The 17,690-nt window shown below is 42.1% G+C and overlaps 1 protein-coding gene across 1 annotated transcript in view; it reads left to right on the forward strand.

The window, feature by feature from the left end:
* Positions 1-4,728, forward strand: part of LOC118371654 (reversion-inducing cysteine-rich protein with Kazal motifs-like) — an 89,435-nt gene extending 84,707 nt beyond the window's left edge. Inside the window, exon 19 of the mRNA XM_052483947.1 lies at positions 4,062-4,728. Coding sequence (XP_052339907.1) covers positions 4,062-4,289 — 228 coding nt within the window. The 3' untranslated portion in view covers positions 4,290-4,728. The remainder of the gene's footprint in view (positions 1-4,061) is intronic.
* The last annotated feature ends 12,962 nt before the right edge of the window (positions 4,729-17,690 follow it).

Below are 17,690 nucleotides of genomic sequence, written 5' to 3' on the forward strand. Positions count from 1 at the left end.
CAATATTGTTTAGATAATCAAATTGTTTAATTGAAACTTAAATAAACAATTCCCAGAGTCTAATACATTGATTTGGCCTAGGTTTCTCAAATTCTTACCAGCGCACCAGTTTTAACCTGTGGATGGTCTAAATGAACGAAAGCCTGAATTAACATAATAATTAACTGACAATAAACTGAAATGGCCTATCGTAAACAAATACCTATTTGAACTTCTTTTGCAGGCTGTGTATCTATCTACCAGGTGTATATATCTACCAGGTATATCTATCTACCAGGTGTATCTATCTACCAGGTGTATTCATCTACCAGGTGTATATATCTACCAGGTGTATCTATCTACCAGGTGTATCTATCTACCAGGTGTATTCATCTACCAGGTGTATATATCTACCAGGTGTATCTATCTACCAGGTGTATTCATCTACCAGGTGTATATATCTACCAGGTGTATCTATCTACCAGGTGTATCTATCTACCAGGTGTATCTATCTACCAGGTGTATATATCTACCAGGTGTATCTATCTACCAGGTGTATCTATCTACCAGGTGTATTCATCTACCAGGTGTATATATCTACCAGGTGTATCTATCTACCAGGTGTATTCATCTACCAGGTGTATCTATCTACCAGGTGTATTCATCTACCAGGTGTATCTATCTACCAGGTGTATTCATCTACCAGGTGTATCTATCTACCAGGTGTATCTATCTACCAGGTGTATTCATCTACCAGGTGTATAGAATGAAAGCATATAGCGACATTCAATATTGTTTAGATAATCAAATTGTTTAATTGAAACTTAAATAAACAATTCCCAGAGTCTAATACATTGATTTGGCCTAGGTTTCTCAAATTCTTACCAGCGCACCAGTTTTAACCTGTGGATGGTCTAAATGAACGAAAGCCTGAATTAACATAATAATTAACTGACAATAAACTGAAATGGCCTATCGTAAACAAATACCTATTTGAACTTCTTTTGCAGGCTGTGTATCTATCTACCAGGTGTATATATCTACCAGGTATATCTATCTACCAGGTGTATCTATCTACCAGGTGTATTCATCTACCAGGTGTTATATATCTACCAGGTGTATCTATCTACCAGGTGTATCTATCTACCAGGTGTATTCATCTACCAGGTGTATAATCTACCACAGGAACGGGTGTATCTATCTACCAGGTGTATTCATCTACCAGGTGTATTCATCTGGGACCAGGTGTATATATCTACCAGGTGTATATATGGACCAGGTGTATCTATCTACCAGGTGTATCTATCTACCAGGTGTATTCATCTACCAGGTGTATATATCTACCAGGTGTATCTATCTACCAGGTGTATTCATCTACCAGGTGTATAGGGGGACCAGGTGTATATATTACCAGGTGTATCTATCTACCAGGTGTATCTATCTACCAGGTGTATATATCTACCAGGTGTATATATCTGGGGGACACCAGGTGTATCTATCTACCAGGTGTATCTATCTACCAGGGAGTATATATCTACCAGGTGTATCTATCTACCAGGTGTATATATCTACCAGGTGTATCTATCTACCAGGTGTATCTATCTACCAGGTGTATTCATCTACCAGGTGTATCTATCTACCAGGTGTATCTATCTACCAGGTGTATCTATCTACCAGGTGTATCTATCTACCAGGTGTATTCATCTACCAGGTGTATTCATCTGGAGAGAAACCAGAAGTGTACTGGTCTATCTGACATCGGAGGTGTATCTTTCTACCAGGTGTATCTATCTACCAGGTGTATCTATCTACGGTCAGGTGTATTCATGACCAGGTGTATATATCTACCAGGTGTATCTAGAACCAGGTGTATATATCTACCAGGTGTATCTATCTACCAGGTGTATTCATCTGGAGACCAGGTGTATCTATCTACCAGGTGTATATATCTACCAGGTGTATCTATCTACCAGGTGTATTCATCTACCAGGTGTCTTATCACCAGGTGTATTCATCTACCAGGTGTATCTATCTACCAGGTGTAGGTCTATCTTCCAGGTGTATCTATCTACCATGGTGTATCTATCTACAGAGACAGGTGTATCTATCTACCAGGTGTATCTATCTACCAGGTGTATCTATCTACCAGGTGTATCTATCTACCAGGTGTATCTATCTACCAGGTGTATATATCTACCAGGTGTATATATCTACCAGGTGTATCTATCTACCAGGTGTATATATCTACCAGGTGTATCTATCTACCAGGTGTATATATCTACCAGGTGTATATATCTACCAGGTGTATATATCTACCAGGTGTATCTATCTACCAGGTGTATATATCTACCAGGTGTATCTATCTACCAGGTGTATATATCTACCAGGTGTATCTATCTACCAGGTGTATATATCTACCAGGTGTATATATCTACCAGGTGTATCTATCTACCAGGTGTATCTATCTACCAGGTGTATCTATCTACCAGGTGTATCTATCTACCAGGTGTATCTATCTACCAGGTGTATCTATCTACCAGGTGTATCTATCTACCAGGTGTATATATCTACCAGGTGTATATATCTACCAGGTGTATCTATCTACCAGGTGTATTCATCTACCAGGTGTATCTATCTACCAGGTGTATTCATCTACCAGGTGTATCTATCTACCAGGTGTATTCATCTACCAGGTGTATCTATCTACCAGGTGTATTCATCTACCAGGTGTGTCTATCTAACAGGTGTGTCTATCTAACAGGTGTGTCTATCTAACAGGTGTGTCTATCTAACAGGTGTGTCTATCTACCAGGTGTGTCTATCTAACAGGTGTATCTATCTAACAGGTGTATCTATCTACCAGGTGTATCTATCTACCAGGTGTATCTATCTACCAGGTGTATCTATCTACCAGGTGTATCTATCTACCAGGTGTATCTATCTACCAGGTGTATTCATCTACCAGGTGTATCTATCTACCAGGTGTATCTATCTACCAGGTGTATCTATCTACCAGGTGTATCTATCTACCAGGTGTATCTATCTACCAGGTGTATCTATCTACCAGGTTGTTGCCCTTGTCCACAATCCAAACCACAAACCAAACCCGGGGATTTCACCTGTTTCCACGACGACGGTGACCTATACCCCTTCTTTTTATTTCTCCATTAGCCATTTTCACATGAGCTATACCAGCCAGGGAAAGTAGGCTTGGCAACGTATTCTCACTTGGGGGGGGGGGGTCAACTACAAGCCGATCTGTGGCTTTGACATAATGTTTTCATTCCACCCGCCAGTGGATTAGTTTTTTTGCGTCTCAACAGCAGGGGACCTTGGGAATCCGACCCGATGCACGACTAGTCCCAGGCAGTGACTCCTAGGCAATATTTAACTGTTATTTCGAACACTACCATCTCCGGTTTTTCTCTCGAAAAATTAGATTTAATTGAGATAGGACTAACCTGGATAAACAGAAGGTTAAACAAATATTTTCTCATGACACCAGAGACTTAGATGATGAACGAGAGACCCCAAAACCCCCGTCTCGCTGAGAGACAATCTAACTCCTCTCAGAATCTCTTTCACTCCACTGGGACTCAGACGTTTCATCTCTGCCAACAGTTCTGTCGCATCGAGTGTGAAACTCCCAATTAAGTTGTTTTTCATACCCTTTCCACCCCTTTTATTGATATCTCTGCAAACAAAAAACAGCCCTGAGCAATAATTATCGATGGAACCCGGGAAATGAAGGTTATGGGCCGGCCTCCTGTCATTCTCTCGAGGATTATTAGTCAAGAATGTGACTCACTGTCTGTAACTTTTAGGTGGTTCAATTAGGAATGTTTCATACACAAACAAAGAGCCTGGTTTGTTACGTTATAACAAAATAACACGTTTGGATCTGATATTTCAGAAGGGAATTAAGACAATGCATAACATCATACATGTAAATGTGTGCGTGTGTGTGTGTGTGTGTGTGTGTGTGTGTGTGTGTGTGTGTGTGTGTGTGTGTGTGTGTGTGTGTGTGTGTGTGTGTGTGTGTGTGTGTGTGTGTGTGTGTGTGTGTGTGTATCATGTCTCAGATTGAAGCCTGCAGCATGGAGGCGGAGAAGATCGACTCACTCATCAACTACGGCAGCCCCACCCTGGTCTCCCACGTGCCTCTGTCTGCTTTCCTCACCTCCGACGTCTCCATCTCCACCATCAGGTCCACGGGATACCCCAGCTCCTCGGCCTCCTCCCTGCCCATCTCCCTCTGCCTCGCCTTGGGCCTCGTCCTCATTCTAGACCCAGGCATAGCCGAGGCCTAGCTAGTCCCCAGTAGCCAGCCACGCCCTGGTGGCACGAGGCCTGGTGTATTGTGGACTATTCTAAGGGACCCTCTCCCATGTCATTGCATGGCAGGAAGCATCATCCTATAAAAGCCTTGACAATCAACCCTATAAACTCTACTGCACAAGCGTCAATCATAGACGAGAAGCTATGAGATTCATCTTGTTCCAATGACAGAGGAGACACAATCACATTCCAGCTTTGGTTCCATAGAACTCTCTATATATCGTGACAGGGAGGATTAGTTTTTTATTACACAGTGTTTTGTATCCAGTAGCTCTCTCCTCTAAAGCTGTGGAGGGGTGTGTGTGTGTGTGTGTGTGTGTGTGTGTGTGTGTGTGTGTGTGTGTGTGTGTGTGTGTGTGTGTGTGTGTGTGTGTGTGTGTGTGTGTGTGTGTGTGTGTGTGTGTGTGTGTGTGTATGTGTGTGTGTCCTCCTTACCTTTTCCCTCGCCCACTTCTCCTCTTCCTCACCTCTCCTCCCCTCTCCTTCTCCTCCCATCTCCTTCTCCTCCCCTCTCATTCTCCTCCCCTCTCCTTCTCTTACCCTATCCCTCTCCTCCCCTCTCCTTCTCCTCCCCTCTCCTTCTCCTCCCCTCTCATTCTCCTCCACTCTCCCTCTCCTTCTCCTCCCCTCTCCTTCTCCTCCCCTCTCCTTCTCTTCCCCTATCCCTCTCCTCCCCTCTCCTTCTCCTCCCCTCTCCTTCTCCTCCCCTCTCCCTCTCCTCCCCTCTCCCTCTCCTTCTCCTCCCCTCTCCTTCTCCTCCCCTCTCCTTCTCCTCCCCTCTCCCTCTCCTCCCCTCTCCTTCTCCTCCCCTCTCCCTCTCCTCCCCTCTCCTTCTCCTCCCCTCTCCCTCTCCTCCCCTCTCCTTCTCCTCCACTCTCCTTCTCCTCCACTCTCCTCCCCTCTCCTTCTCCTCCCCTCTCCCTCTCCTCCCCCTCCCTCTCCTCTCCCTCTCCTCCCCCTCCCTCTCCCTCTCCCTCTCCCTCTCCCTCTCCCTCCCTCTCCTCCCCCTCTCCTTCTCCTCCCCTCTCCTTCTCCTCCCCTCTCCTCCACTCTCCCTCTCCCTCTCCCTCTCCCTCTCCCTCTCCCTCCCTCCCTCTCCTTCTCCTCCCCTCTCCCTCTCCTCTCCCTCTCCTCCCCTCTCCCTCTCCCTCCCTCTCCTCTCCTCCCCTCTCTTCTATCCAGGTTTTTTGTACTATTGTAAATAGAGAAGGAGTTGGGAGTTGCAGACTGAGACATTCTGAACGTCAAACAGGTGGAAGACAAGCATCCCCCCACTCTATAAGCTGAAAAGACACAAAAAGGGATTCCCGTTATTCCTTTAGTGTAGATAAGATATATTTAATAAGATAACAGGAACAACAGCCATGTTTTTAATGAAAATGACAATCATCACTTTACCCAGTACAGGGGTAAAACAAACGTGGGACAATATGCCTTGTATATAGTTCCTATAGAAAGCAAATGCAATAACTCTGTAATGTTGATAATAATTATTCTGAAAATATTCTATATTTGATATGTGTAAGACATGGATTGAAACGTGATTCACTATGTGCCTTTTTCTATTTTATTTGATGTTATATTCTTGCATGATGACAATTTATTTTTTATCCAGAATGTATTGTATTTGTCCTGTCCGTTTGCTTTGATGCTGTTTCTATGCCGACGCAACAGGAAGTGTTGTCTCCGTCCTTCTACAGTATTATCGAGGCAGCTTTGAAGCAGCACATCATTTTTTTTCTCCAAGGGTCTTTGTAGTATTACACCTGTTTGTCTCTAAGAGTTATTGTTTGTGATATCAAATGTGTTCATATTGCCAATGTTTATAAAGAGTAGTGATGTAGACACTTACGTAATACTTTAATCATCACTCTATTGCATCATTTTCTCGGGGCGGAGATGCCAGTACTTTGCAATGTGTCTGTGTAAAATGCCAACAGAATGCATATTTTATAGAATATATAATCCTCCAATCAAACAGACCGGTTGCTTTTTGTTTTACATTACATCATAACTCTTTTGGAATATATATATATATTTTTTTTTTCCAGATTTCACAGGGAAGTTGAGTACTACATAAAATATTATACCAATCTAATCAATATGATTTTGCTCAAGAGTGAATTAGAACTGAAACATCACAGGTTAAACTCTTCCTTATCTTCAGGCTCTTTCGCATTTGTTTTCCTCGTCTTCCTCGTTCTCAAACGGAGAAGTTCCAAGATCCCTCCTCTCAGTGGGTTTTGTGAGAAAGAGGCAAGGGGAGAGGACACGAGGAATCAAAGGAAAAGCCCAAAGCCCCAACCCGGCACCTCTAACATGTAAAAACATACTATTACCACAAGGGGGCAGGCTGTGACAGAGTAACGGAGGCGAGAGCGTCTGCTTCCTCAACACTTCCTAGGGCCCCTTTTCCGTAGTGCCCCAGAAAGGGGACGACGAAGTGGAAGACCCTGGTGTCTGATAATGGTCTCGGCGGCTCCCCTTAAGTCTGATTTACATGATCCACTGTGTAATTAATGACCATGACAAGCACAGCCTCCATGGGTCCTCTCGCTCTCTCTCACTCTCTCTCGCTCTCCCGCTCTCTCTCTCTCTCTCTCGCTCTCTCGCTCTCTCTCTCTCGCTCGCTCTCGTTCTCTCTTCTTCTTTCTCCCTCTCTCTTCCCTCTCTCTTCCCTCTCTCTCTCGTTCTCTCCTCTTCTTTCTCTCTCCCTCTTCCCTCTCTCCCTCTCTCTTCCCTCTCTCTCATCCCTCTTCCCTCTCTCTCTCTCTCTCTCTCTCTCTCTCTCTCTCTCTCTCTCGTTCTCTCGGATTTGGGCTGGTGTGTGTCTGCTTGAGATGTGTAAATATTTTTAGTGGGATGAACCCCTCTCGGCTCTCCCTAAGAGCAGTAAAGTATCCAAATGTAAAATTCGTTCCTAGAACAGTGTTTTTTTGTTTCTGATCCACTGCTGAAATACCTCAACCATTGTAAGTAACAACCAGTGACCACAAGAACCTACTGCCCATACAGTGTTGTACTAATGCACAGATGATGTGATGTGGGTGTAATCATTAGTCCAAAACGTTTCGCAACGAAGACCGTTTGCTTCAAACGGAAAGCGTTTTTTCCAATTCAGGTAGGTCCTCTCCCTGTTTTCGTTCCGTTTGCTTCCGTTCCCAGTGAAGACACCCCAGTCATGTGATGGAGATTCCAATGAGATCGAGGGAGGAGCGGAGATGAACGTGCCTTTTCAGGAATTTTACAGGAATGTGAAATCCCATTGAAGAAGCCCGAGCACCACCGTCTGATAATCCCTCAACGTGAAAGAGCACATGAACGTCTAACTAGCCGGTGCCCAAGACGCCAAAGGTCACATCTACAGCCACCTGCCTCTCTAACTTTAGGAACTGATCATCTCTCGCTGGTTCTGTAAAGCAGTGTGGTATGTTGGCCTGTAATGCACCCTATTAGATTACAGCAGAATTTATTCGATACACAGTCACTTTTCTTTCCTTTCATGCTTATGATCATAATGGATTCAATTAATGTAACTGCTTTCAATTACAGAGGCTCTTTACATGGCGAGCTGAGTCATTTACTGTAGATCACTCATCACTGGTCATAATATCACCAGCTATAGTGATGCATGGCAGCCATTTTGTGCCAGATGGCTCGTTGTACATTAGCAGTAGCCGTGGAGAGATGAGAGATGACTAAAGTCAATACTGAGATTCCTGATAGTGAACTCTATCCCTGAGCTCATTGTCACAATCTCTTCAGAGTGGCTCATACAAGTACCTGCTTGGCAATTTACCTGCATTACAGGTTCTGCCCAAAATCATTGCTCTTGAATACAAAAGTGATTTCTCAGTCTTCCTCAGCCCTATCCCTAAATATAATGTAAAAATGCATTTATTTTACCTTTCTTTTTTTAAACTAGGGCAAGTCAGTTAAGAACAAATACTTATTTTCAATAACGGCCTAGGAACAGTGGGTTAACTCCCTTGTTCAGGGGCAGAACGACAGATTTCTACCTTGTCAGCTCGGAGTATTCAATCTAGCAACCTTTCAGTTGCCGCATTGCTCAGTCTACCATGATATATCACTCCAAACAAAAGGTTCTGGATTACGTGAAGCCTTAACACTCTCCAAATAAGTAAAGTACACATTCAATTTCATGGCAGAAATTCTCATTGTTCGAAGCTGAGAACGAGAGAGTCAGTTTAGAGCAGGTATATGATTAATCACATCCATAGTTTACAGCAGGTATAAAAGCTGCAGTGCTTGTGTGCTAGCTTCCTCAACATTACAGAACAATAACCAATATCAATTATATCAATAATATATTATAGGAATAAAGATATATATATATATATAACAGTGTTATCTTGTGATCAAGCCGTCAATGTTTTGTCATTTTTGGTGTCGTAAAAAATGTTAATTAACGGGTTAGCAATTAGCATGTTTGACATTTCAGTGGAACTACTATCAAATCAACGTTTATTTGTCACGTGAAATGCTTACTTTTTGGTAAGCGGTTTAGCAAAACAAGTACATCCTGTATTATCGGCATACGGTCCCCAGTTATTGGCCACCTTACTGTTTTGTTCAATTCTAAGATATATCCGTTAAATGTTGTTCTAAAGAAGAGACACCAACCTGGCATCCAAAGTGTTAACTAGATAGTTAACTGGTTGGCTAGCTTTCCGGTAAAAAAAATAAATTACTTGCCTGAAATATTTTAAATATATTTCAGAGGTAAAATGTTGGATGTTAAATGATGTGTGGTTTGTCGTGCAGTCACATTTTACAATATACAGTGGTCCACAAAATGTCTATATATATTCTGTTTTTTTTTTTACTCTCAAAACCTAACTTACGTAAATTGGAATAGAAATCGGTGTTCAGCTAGCTAGAAGGGTGTCTTTAGTGGCAAAACGTACCGTTATTTTCCAGTCCGTTTAAATGTTAAACTCGAGGTGATTTAATCCTCTAATCGCTAGACCTCTGACCTTTGAAGTTAGGAGGTGTACGAAGTTAGGGGGTGTACGAAGTTAGGGGGTGTACAAAGTTAGGGGGTGTACGAAGTTAGGAGGTGTACGAAGTTAGGGGTTGTACGAAGTTAGGAGGTGTACGAAGTTAGGGGGTGTACGAAGACTTCTACCTTGTGAGTGTGTGTGTGCATGTGTGTATGTGTGTAGGATAGATGGATAGATGGATAGATGTATGGACAGTCAGTGTAGGTCTGTGCAGGAAGACAATTAGGGTTAGCTGTGCAGCAGTATGATTGCCTGGTGGTAGAAGTGGTCTTGCAGCCTGTTGGTCCGAGACACAGACAGTAACAGAGTCTTCCGGGTCCTCCTCCTACACCTCCTGATATAAATGACGGCAGGCAGGGAGCTCGCCCTCTGTGATGTATTGGGCCGTTCTCACCACACTCTGTGGAGCGGTTGAGGGCGGTGCAGTTGCCATACCAGGCGGTGATACAGCTGGTCAAGATGCTGTCGATGTCGCAGCTATAGAACTTCTTGAGGATCCGAGGGCCCATTACAAATTTTCTTCAGTCGTCTGAGGTTGAAGAGGCGCTGCCGAGCCTTCTTCACCACAGTGTCGGTGTGATTGGACCATGTCAGGTCCTCTGTGATGAACACACCAAGGAACTTGGTAGTCCGCAATCAGCTCCTTGGTGTTGCTGACGTTGAGGGATAGGCTATTTACCTGGCACCACTCTGCCAGGGCTCTAACTTCCTTTTTCCACACTGCAGAATCCCATAGTGTGTTTGGTTTACAGGTGACAGGTTGGGGACACGACACAGTGTTGGTGGCAGACCCCCTCTTCATGTGGTAAATGGGATGTCACCAGCTGTCGAGGCTGGTACATCCAGGATCCTATTTGGGAGCCATATGTGCGTGCACCCCGCATCATTAGTGGGAGAGAAGGAGGGCAACACCATTAATATTCACATCTGTCATTCAATCCTGAAAGAACCCCCCCCCCACCCACCACCACCTGGCCCCGTTGCTCCCTCTCTTTCACTCAAACTCAAAAGTACGCCCCTTTTTAAAATTGTCGCATATTATCACCACGCATTGTCACAGAAAGACACAGACGCCATGTTTCCTTCTTTCCTTCCTTCCTTGTTTACTTTCTTATTTCCTTCTTTCCTTCCTTCTTTCCTTCCTTCTTTCCTTCCTTCTTTCCTTCCTTATTTCCTTACTTATTTCTTTCCTTCTTATTTCCTTCTTTCCTTCCTTCTTTCCTTCCTTCTTTCCTTCCTTATTTCCTTACTTATTTCTTTCCTTCTTATTTCCTTCTTTCCTTCCTTCTTTCCTTCCTTATTTCCTTCCTTCTTTCCTTCCTTCTTTCCTTCCTTCTTTCCTTCCTTCTTTCCTTCCTTCTTTCCTTCCTTATTTCCTTCCTTCTTTCCTTCCTTCTTTCCTTCCTTCTTTCCTTCCTTCTTTCCTTCCTTATTTCCTTCCTTCTTTCCTTCCTTCTTTCCTTCCTTCTTTCCTTCCTTCTTTCCTTCCTTCTTTCCTTCCTTCTTTCCTTCCTTATTTCCTTACTTATTTCTTTCCTTCTTATCTTCCTTCATTCTTTCTTTCTTTCTTTCTTTCTTTCTTCCTTCCCTCGCACAATGCCAGACCTAGTAAGACTGAACAAAGATATGTGTAGTAAATCCCCATGTTACTGAGGAAATGCATAGGAAAGGTGATGACATCCCTGCCAAAGGCTAAGCTAACTGAACAAGAGTGTGCAAAGCTGTCATCAAGGCAAAGAGTGGCAACTTTGAAGAATCTCAAATCTAAAATATATTATCAAAATTATTCAAGCGCTGTTAAATTGGTTGTTGATCATTGCTAGACAACCATTTTCAAGTCTTGCCATAGATTTCCAAGTGGATTAAGTCAAAACTGTAACTGGGCTACTCAGGAACATTCTTCTTGGTCATCGACTCCAGTGTATATTTGGCCTTGTGTTTTAGGTTATTGTCCTGCTGAAAGGTGAATTAATCTCCTAGTGTCTGGTGGAAAGCAGAATGAATCAGGTTTTCCTCTAGGATGTTGCCTGTGCTCAGCTCCATTCCGTTTTTTTTTTATCCTTAACGATTACAAGCATACCCATAACATGATGCAGCCACCACTATGCTTGAAAATATGGAGAGTGGTACTACAGTAATGTGCTGTATTGGATTTACCCCAAACATAACTTTTTGTTTTCAGGACATAAAGTTAATTGTTTTGACAGATTTGGAATATTTTAATTCTGTACATGTTTCCTTCTTTTCATTCTGTCATTTAGGTTTGTATTGTGGAGTAAGTAACATGTTGCTGATCCATCCTCAGTTTTCTCCAATCACAACCGTTAAACTATGTAACTGTTTTAAAGTCACCATTGACCTTATGGTGAAATCAGTGGAGGCTGCTGAGAGGAAGACAACTCATAATAATGTCTGGAATGGAGCGAATGGAATGGAATCAAACACATGGAAAACATGTTGGATGTATTTGGTACCATTCCACCTGTTCTGCTCCAGCCATTACCACAACGTACGTTCTCCCCAATTAATGTGCCACCAACCTCCTGTGGGTGAAATCCCTGTGCGGTGTTTTTCCTCTCCGGCGACTGAGTTAGGAAGGACGCCTGTATCTTTGTCGTGACTGGGTGGTACACCATTCAAAGTGTCATTAATAACTTCACCATGCTCAAAGGGTTAAGCTAATTTTGACTTCTGAACTTATTTACGCTTGCCATAACAAAGGGGTTGAATACTAATTAACTCAAGACATTTCAGCTTTTTATTTTTAATTAATTCGTAAACATAACAACAAAACAAAACAAATATAATTCCACTTTAACATTATTGCAGCGTGACTCTGTCCTTGGGACCCCAAGGAGTGCACGTTTGGTTACTGACCTGGCAATACACAGCTGATTCAAATGATTAATGATTGATGATTAGTTAATTATTTTGGATCAGCTGTGTAACCTGAAGACCGAGTTAGGGAAACCTTGCATTATGGGGGATTGAGTGTAGACCAGTGACAAAACAAATCTAAATGTTCGTTTAAATTCAGGATGTAACACAACAAAATGTAGAAAAAGTCAAAGGGGTGTGGATACTTTTTCCTGACGTCACTTCCTTTTTTGGTTGTTTGTAAAAAAAAAAACAATTGTTGTTGTTTCTCTGTAATGCTACTTGACACTTAACAATTTTATGAAGTTGTCTTCAGCCCAGACAGGGTTCACAATCTCCAAACCTCATAACTAGATACCAAGAAGCCATTTCAGGCTATCAAGTTAGAGTAGCTCGCTTGTCTAACCATCTCAGCTGGCATGCCTGCTGGCAAGGGTTGGTAGACTTTGGAAAAGCAAGCAATTACTAAATGTACTGAATAAGACTCACATTCCTTTCAAACTTTTACCCCAATTTCAGCAGAAATGCAGAGAAGCATATTTAGTTTCTTTAAAAAATATATATCCACCAGCCAGGAGGATATACAGACAGCTTAAAAGGTATACTTAGATATTCAGAAAAATATACATATTTATTTTACATAGAATGAAGCATAATGGTTATCAAATCGAATTTGTCACATCGTAAAACAACAGGCGTAGACTAACAGTGAATTTTTATTTTCTATTTATTTTACTAGGCAAGTCAGTTAAGAAGAAATTCTTATTTTCAATGACGGCCTAGGAACAGTGGGTTAACTGCCTGTTCAGGGGCAGAACGACAGATTTTGTACCTTGTCAGCTCGGGGATTTGAACTTGCAACCTTTCGGTTACTAGTCCAATGCTCTAACCACCAGGCTACCCTTCCCAACAATGCAGAGAGATATTGAAACATTTTTTTAAAAGTAATAACACAAGGAAGAAATACACAATGAGTAATGATAACTTGGCTATATACACGTGTTACCAGTACCGAGTAGATGTGCAGGGGTACGAGGTCATTGAGGTACATACTGTATGTACATATAGGTAGGGGTAGAGTAACTAGGCAACAGGATAGATAATAAACAGTAGCATGCGATGAGTCCAAGCACTCTGTAAAAGCGTGTCAATACAGACTATTTATTTGTCTTATGGTTTGGGAGTAGAAGGTGTTCAGGGTCCTTCCTGTTGGTTCCAAACGTGGTGCGTCGGTACCAAATGCTGTGCGATAGCAGAGAAAACAGTCTATGACTTGGGTGGCTGGAGTCTTTGACCTTCCTCTGACACCACCTGGATGGCAGGGAGCTCGGCCCCCACTTCCCTCTCTATCGACTTGCGGTCGGATGCCAAGCAGTTGCAATACCAAGCGATGGTGCAGCCAGTCAAGATGCTCTCAATGGTGCAGCTGTAAAACTATTTGAGGATTATGGCTCAAAATTGCAGGAAAATGCTGTTTTCAGGTGTCCGAAAAAATACTAAATTCTTGTGCCCCCTCAGATATTTGGGGTGCATGACGCCCCCGAGAGAGAGAGAGAGACTCTGGTTTCAGTGCTCCACCAGATTTACTCAGCACATGGCTAATTTGCCCCTCCACCTATCTGTTCCTCTCATTTGCATGGCCATGTGGTGCAGTTGGTTTCCTTCCAAGGAGAAGAGGCCACTTCAAACTGAACCAGACACCAGCTACAGAGACTTTGGTGGAGTCCAGTGCACTTTCTAGAGACATTTCTAATCAACAGTTACATGGTTTCTTCTAACCAACTGTTACATGGTTTCTTCTAAACCAACTGTTACATGGTTTCTTCTAACCAACTGTTACATGGTTTCTTCTAACCAACTGTTACATGGTTTCTTCTAACCAACTGTTACATGATTTCTTCTAACCAACTGTTACATGGTTTCTTCTAACCAACTGTTACATGGTTTCTTCTAACCAACTGTTACATGGTTTCTTCTAACCAACTGTTACATGGTTTCTTCTAACCAACTGTTACATGGCAACACTTCTAACCAACTATTACATGGTTTCTTCTAACCAACTGTTACATGGACAACTGTTACATGGTTTCTTCTAATCAACAGTTACATGGTTTCTTCTAATCTGTTACATGGTTTCTTCTAAACCAACTGTTACATGGTTTCTTCTAACCAACTGTTACATGGTTTCTTCTAACCAACTGTTACATGGTTTCTTCTAAGCAACTGTTACATGGTTTCTTCTAATCAACAGTTACATGGTTTCTTCTAATCAACTGTTACATGGTTTCTTCTAACCAACTGTTACATGGTTTCTTCTAAACCAACTGTTACATGGTTTCTTCTAACCAACTGTTACATGGTTTCTTCTAACCAACTGTTACATGGTTTCTTCTAACCAACTGTTACATGGTTTCTTCTAACCAACTGTTACATGGTTTCTTCTAACCAACTGTTACATGGTTTCTTCTAACCAACTGTTACATGGTTTCTTCTAACCAACTGTTACATGGTTTCTTCTAACCAACTGTTACATGGTTTCTTCTAACCAACTGTTACATGGTTTCTTCTAACCAACTGTTACATGGTTTCTTCTAACCAACTGTTACATGGTTTCTTCTAACCAACTGTTACATGGTTTCTTCTAACCAACTGTTACATGGTTTCTTCTAATCAACTGTTACATGGTTTCTTCTAACCAACTGTTACATGGTTTCTTCTAACCAACTGTTACATGGTTTCTTCTAACCAACTGTTAATGGTTTCTTCTAACCAACTGTTACATGGTTTCTTTAACCAACTGTTACGTGGTTTCTTCTGCAACTGTTTCTTCTAACCAACTGTTACATGGTTTCTTCTAACCAACTGTTACATGGTTTCTTCTAACCAACTGTTACATGGTTTCTTCTAACCAACTGTTACATAGTTTCTCAAGAGAAGCCAAAACAAAAGCATACCGTGGGAGCTGCTCACTGATAAGGGAGATGTTATCTACTCGGCTTGATTGCTGTTGTGAGTCAAAAGTATTGATGTAACCGTTTCCTGTGTCCTCAATAGAGAAGTAGACACAGCAGAATGCTGCTGCCTTTGGTTACTCTTCTCTGATAAAACATATTTATTTATTTCATCTTTATTTAACTAGGCAAATCAATTAAGAACAAATTGTTATTTATAATGAACGCCTACCAAAAGGCAAAAGGCCTCCTGTGGGAACGGGGCTGGGACTAAAAATAAAAATGTAGGACAAAACACAAAATCACGACGAGCGAGACACCACAACACTACATAAAGAGAGACCTAAGACAACATCACAGCATGGCAGCAACACAACATGACAGCACAACATGACAACACAACATGGTAGCAACACAACATGACAACACAAAATGGCAGCAACAACATGGTAGCAACACAATATGACAACACGACAAGACAACATGGCAGCAACACAACATGACAACACAACATGGTAGCAACACAACATGACAACACAACAAGACAACACGACAAGACAACATGGCAGAAACACAACATGACAACACAACATGGTAGCAACACAACATGGCAACACAACATGACAACACAACATGGTAGCAACACAACATGGCAACATAACATGACAACACAACATGGTAGCAACACAACATGACAACACAACAAGACAACACGACAAGACAACATGGCAGCAACACAACATGACAACACAACATGGCAACACAACATGACAACACAACATGGTAGCAACACAACATGGCAACACAACATGACAACACAACATGGTAGCAACACAACATGACAACACAACATGGTAGCAGGACAACATGGTAGCGGCACAACATGAAAACAACACAACATGACAACACAACATGGTAGCAACACAACATGGCAACACAACATAGTAGCATCACAACATGACAACAACATGACAACAACATGACAACACGACAAGACAACATGGCAGAAACACAACATGGCAGCAACACAACATGGCAACACAACATGGCAGCAACACAACATGACAACACAACATGACAACACAACATGGTAGCAGCACAACATGGCAGAAACAACATGGTAGCAACACAACATGACAACACAACATAGTAGCATCACAACATGACAACAACACAACATGACAACACAACATAAAAACACAACATGGTAGCAACACAACATGACAACACAACATGGCAGAGACAACATGGTAGCAGCACAACATAGCAGAAACAACATGGTAGCAACACAACATAGCAGAAACAACATGGTAGCAACACAAAATGGCAGAAACAACATGGCAGAAACACAACATGACAACACAACATGGTAGGAACACAACATGGCAACACAACATGGCAGCAACACAACACGACAACACAACTTAGTAGCAACACAACATGACAAAGCGACAAGGCAACATGGCAGAAACACAACATGGCAGCAACACAACATGACAACACAACATAGTAGCATCACAAAGTGACAACAGCACAACATGACAACACAACATGACAACACAACATGGCAACACAACATGGCAGCAACACAACACGACAACACAACATAGTAGCATCACAACATGACAACAACACAACATGACAACACAACATAAAAACACAACATGGTAGCAACACAACATGACAACACAACATGGCAGAAACAACATGGTCGCAACACAAAATGGCAGAAACAACATGGTAGCAACACAAAATGGCAGAAACAACATGGTAGCAACACAACATGGTAGCAAAACAACATGGCAACAACACAACATGGTAGGAACACAAAATGGCAGCAACAACGTGGTAGCAACACAACATGACAACATGGCAGCAATACAACATGACAACACAACATAGTAGCATCACAACATGACAACATGACATGACAACAACACAACATGGCAGAAGCACAAAATGGCAGCAACAACATAGTAGCATCACAAAGTGACAACAGCACAACATGACAACACAACATGGTAGCAACACAACATGACAACACAACAAGACAACACGACAAGACAACATGGCAGAAACACAACATGACAACACAACATGGTAGCAACACAACATGGCAACACAACATGACAACACAACATGGTAGCAACACAACATGGCAACATAACATGACAACACAACATGGTAACAACACAACATGACAACACAACAAGACAACACGACAAGACAACATGGCAGAAACACAACATGACAACACAACATGGTAGCAACACAACATGGCAACACAACATGACAACACAACATGGTAGCAACACAACATGGCAACACAACATGACAACACAACATGGTAGCAACACAACATGACAACACAACATGGTAGCAGGACAACATGGTAGCGGCACAACATGAAAACAACACAACATGACAACACAACATGGTAGCAACACAACATGGCAACACAACATAGTAGCATCACAACATGACAACAACATGACAACAACATGACAACACGACAAGACAA

This window comes from Oncorhynchus keta, chromosome 28, assembly GCF_023373465.1.
Source record: "Oncorhynchus keta strain PuntledgeMale-10-30-2019 chromosome 28, Oket_V2, whole genome shotgun sequence".
In the NCBI taxonomy this organism is placed as follows: domain Eukaryota; kingdom Metazoa; phylum Chordata; class Actinopteri; order Salmoniformes; family Salmonidae; genus Oncorhynchus; species Oncorhynchus keta.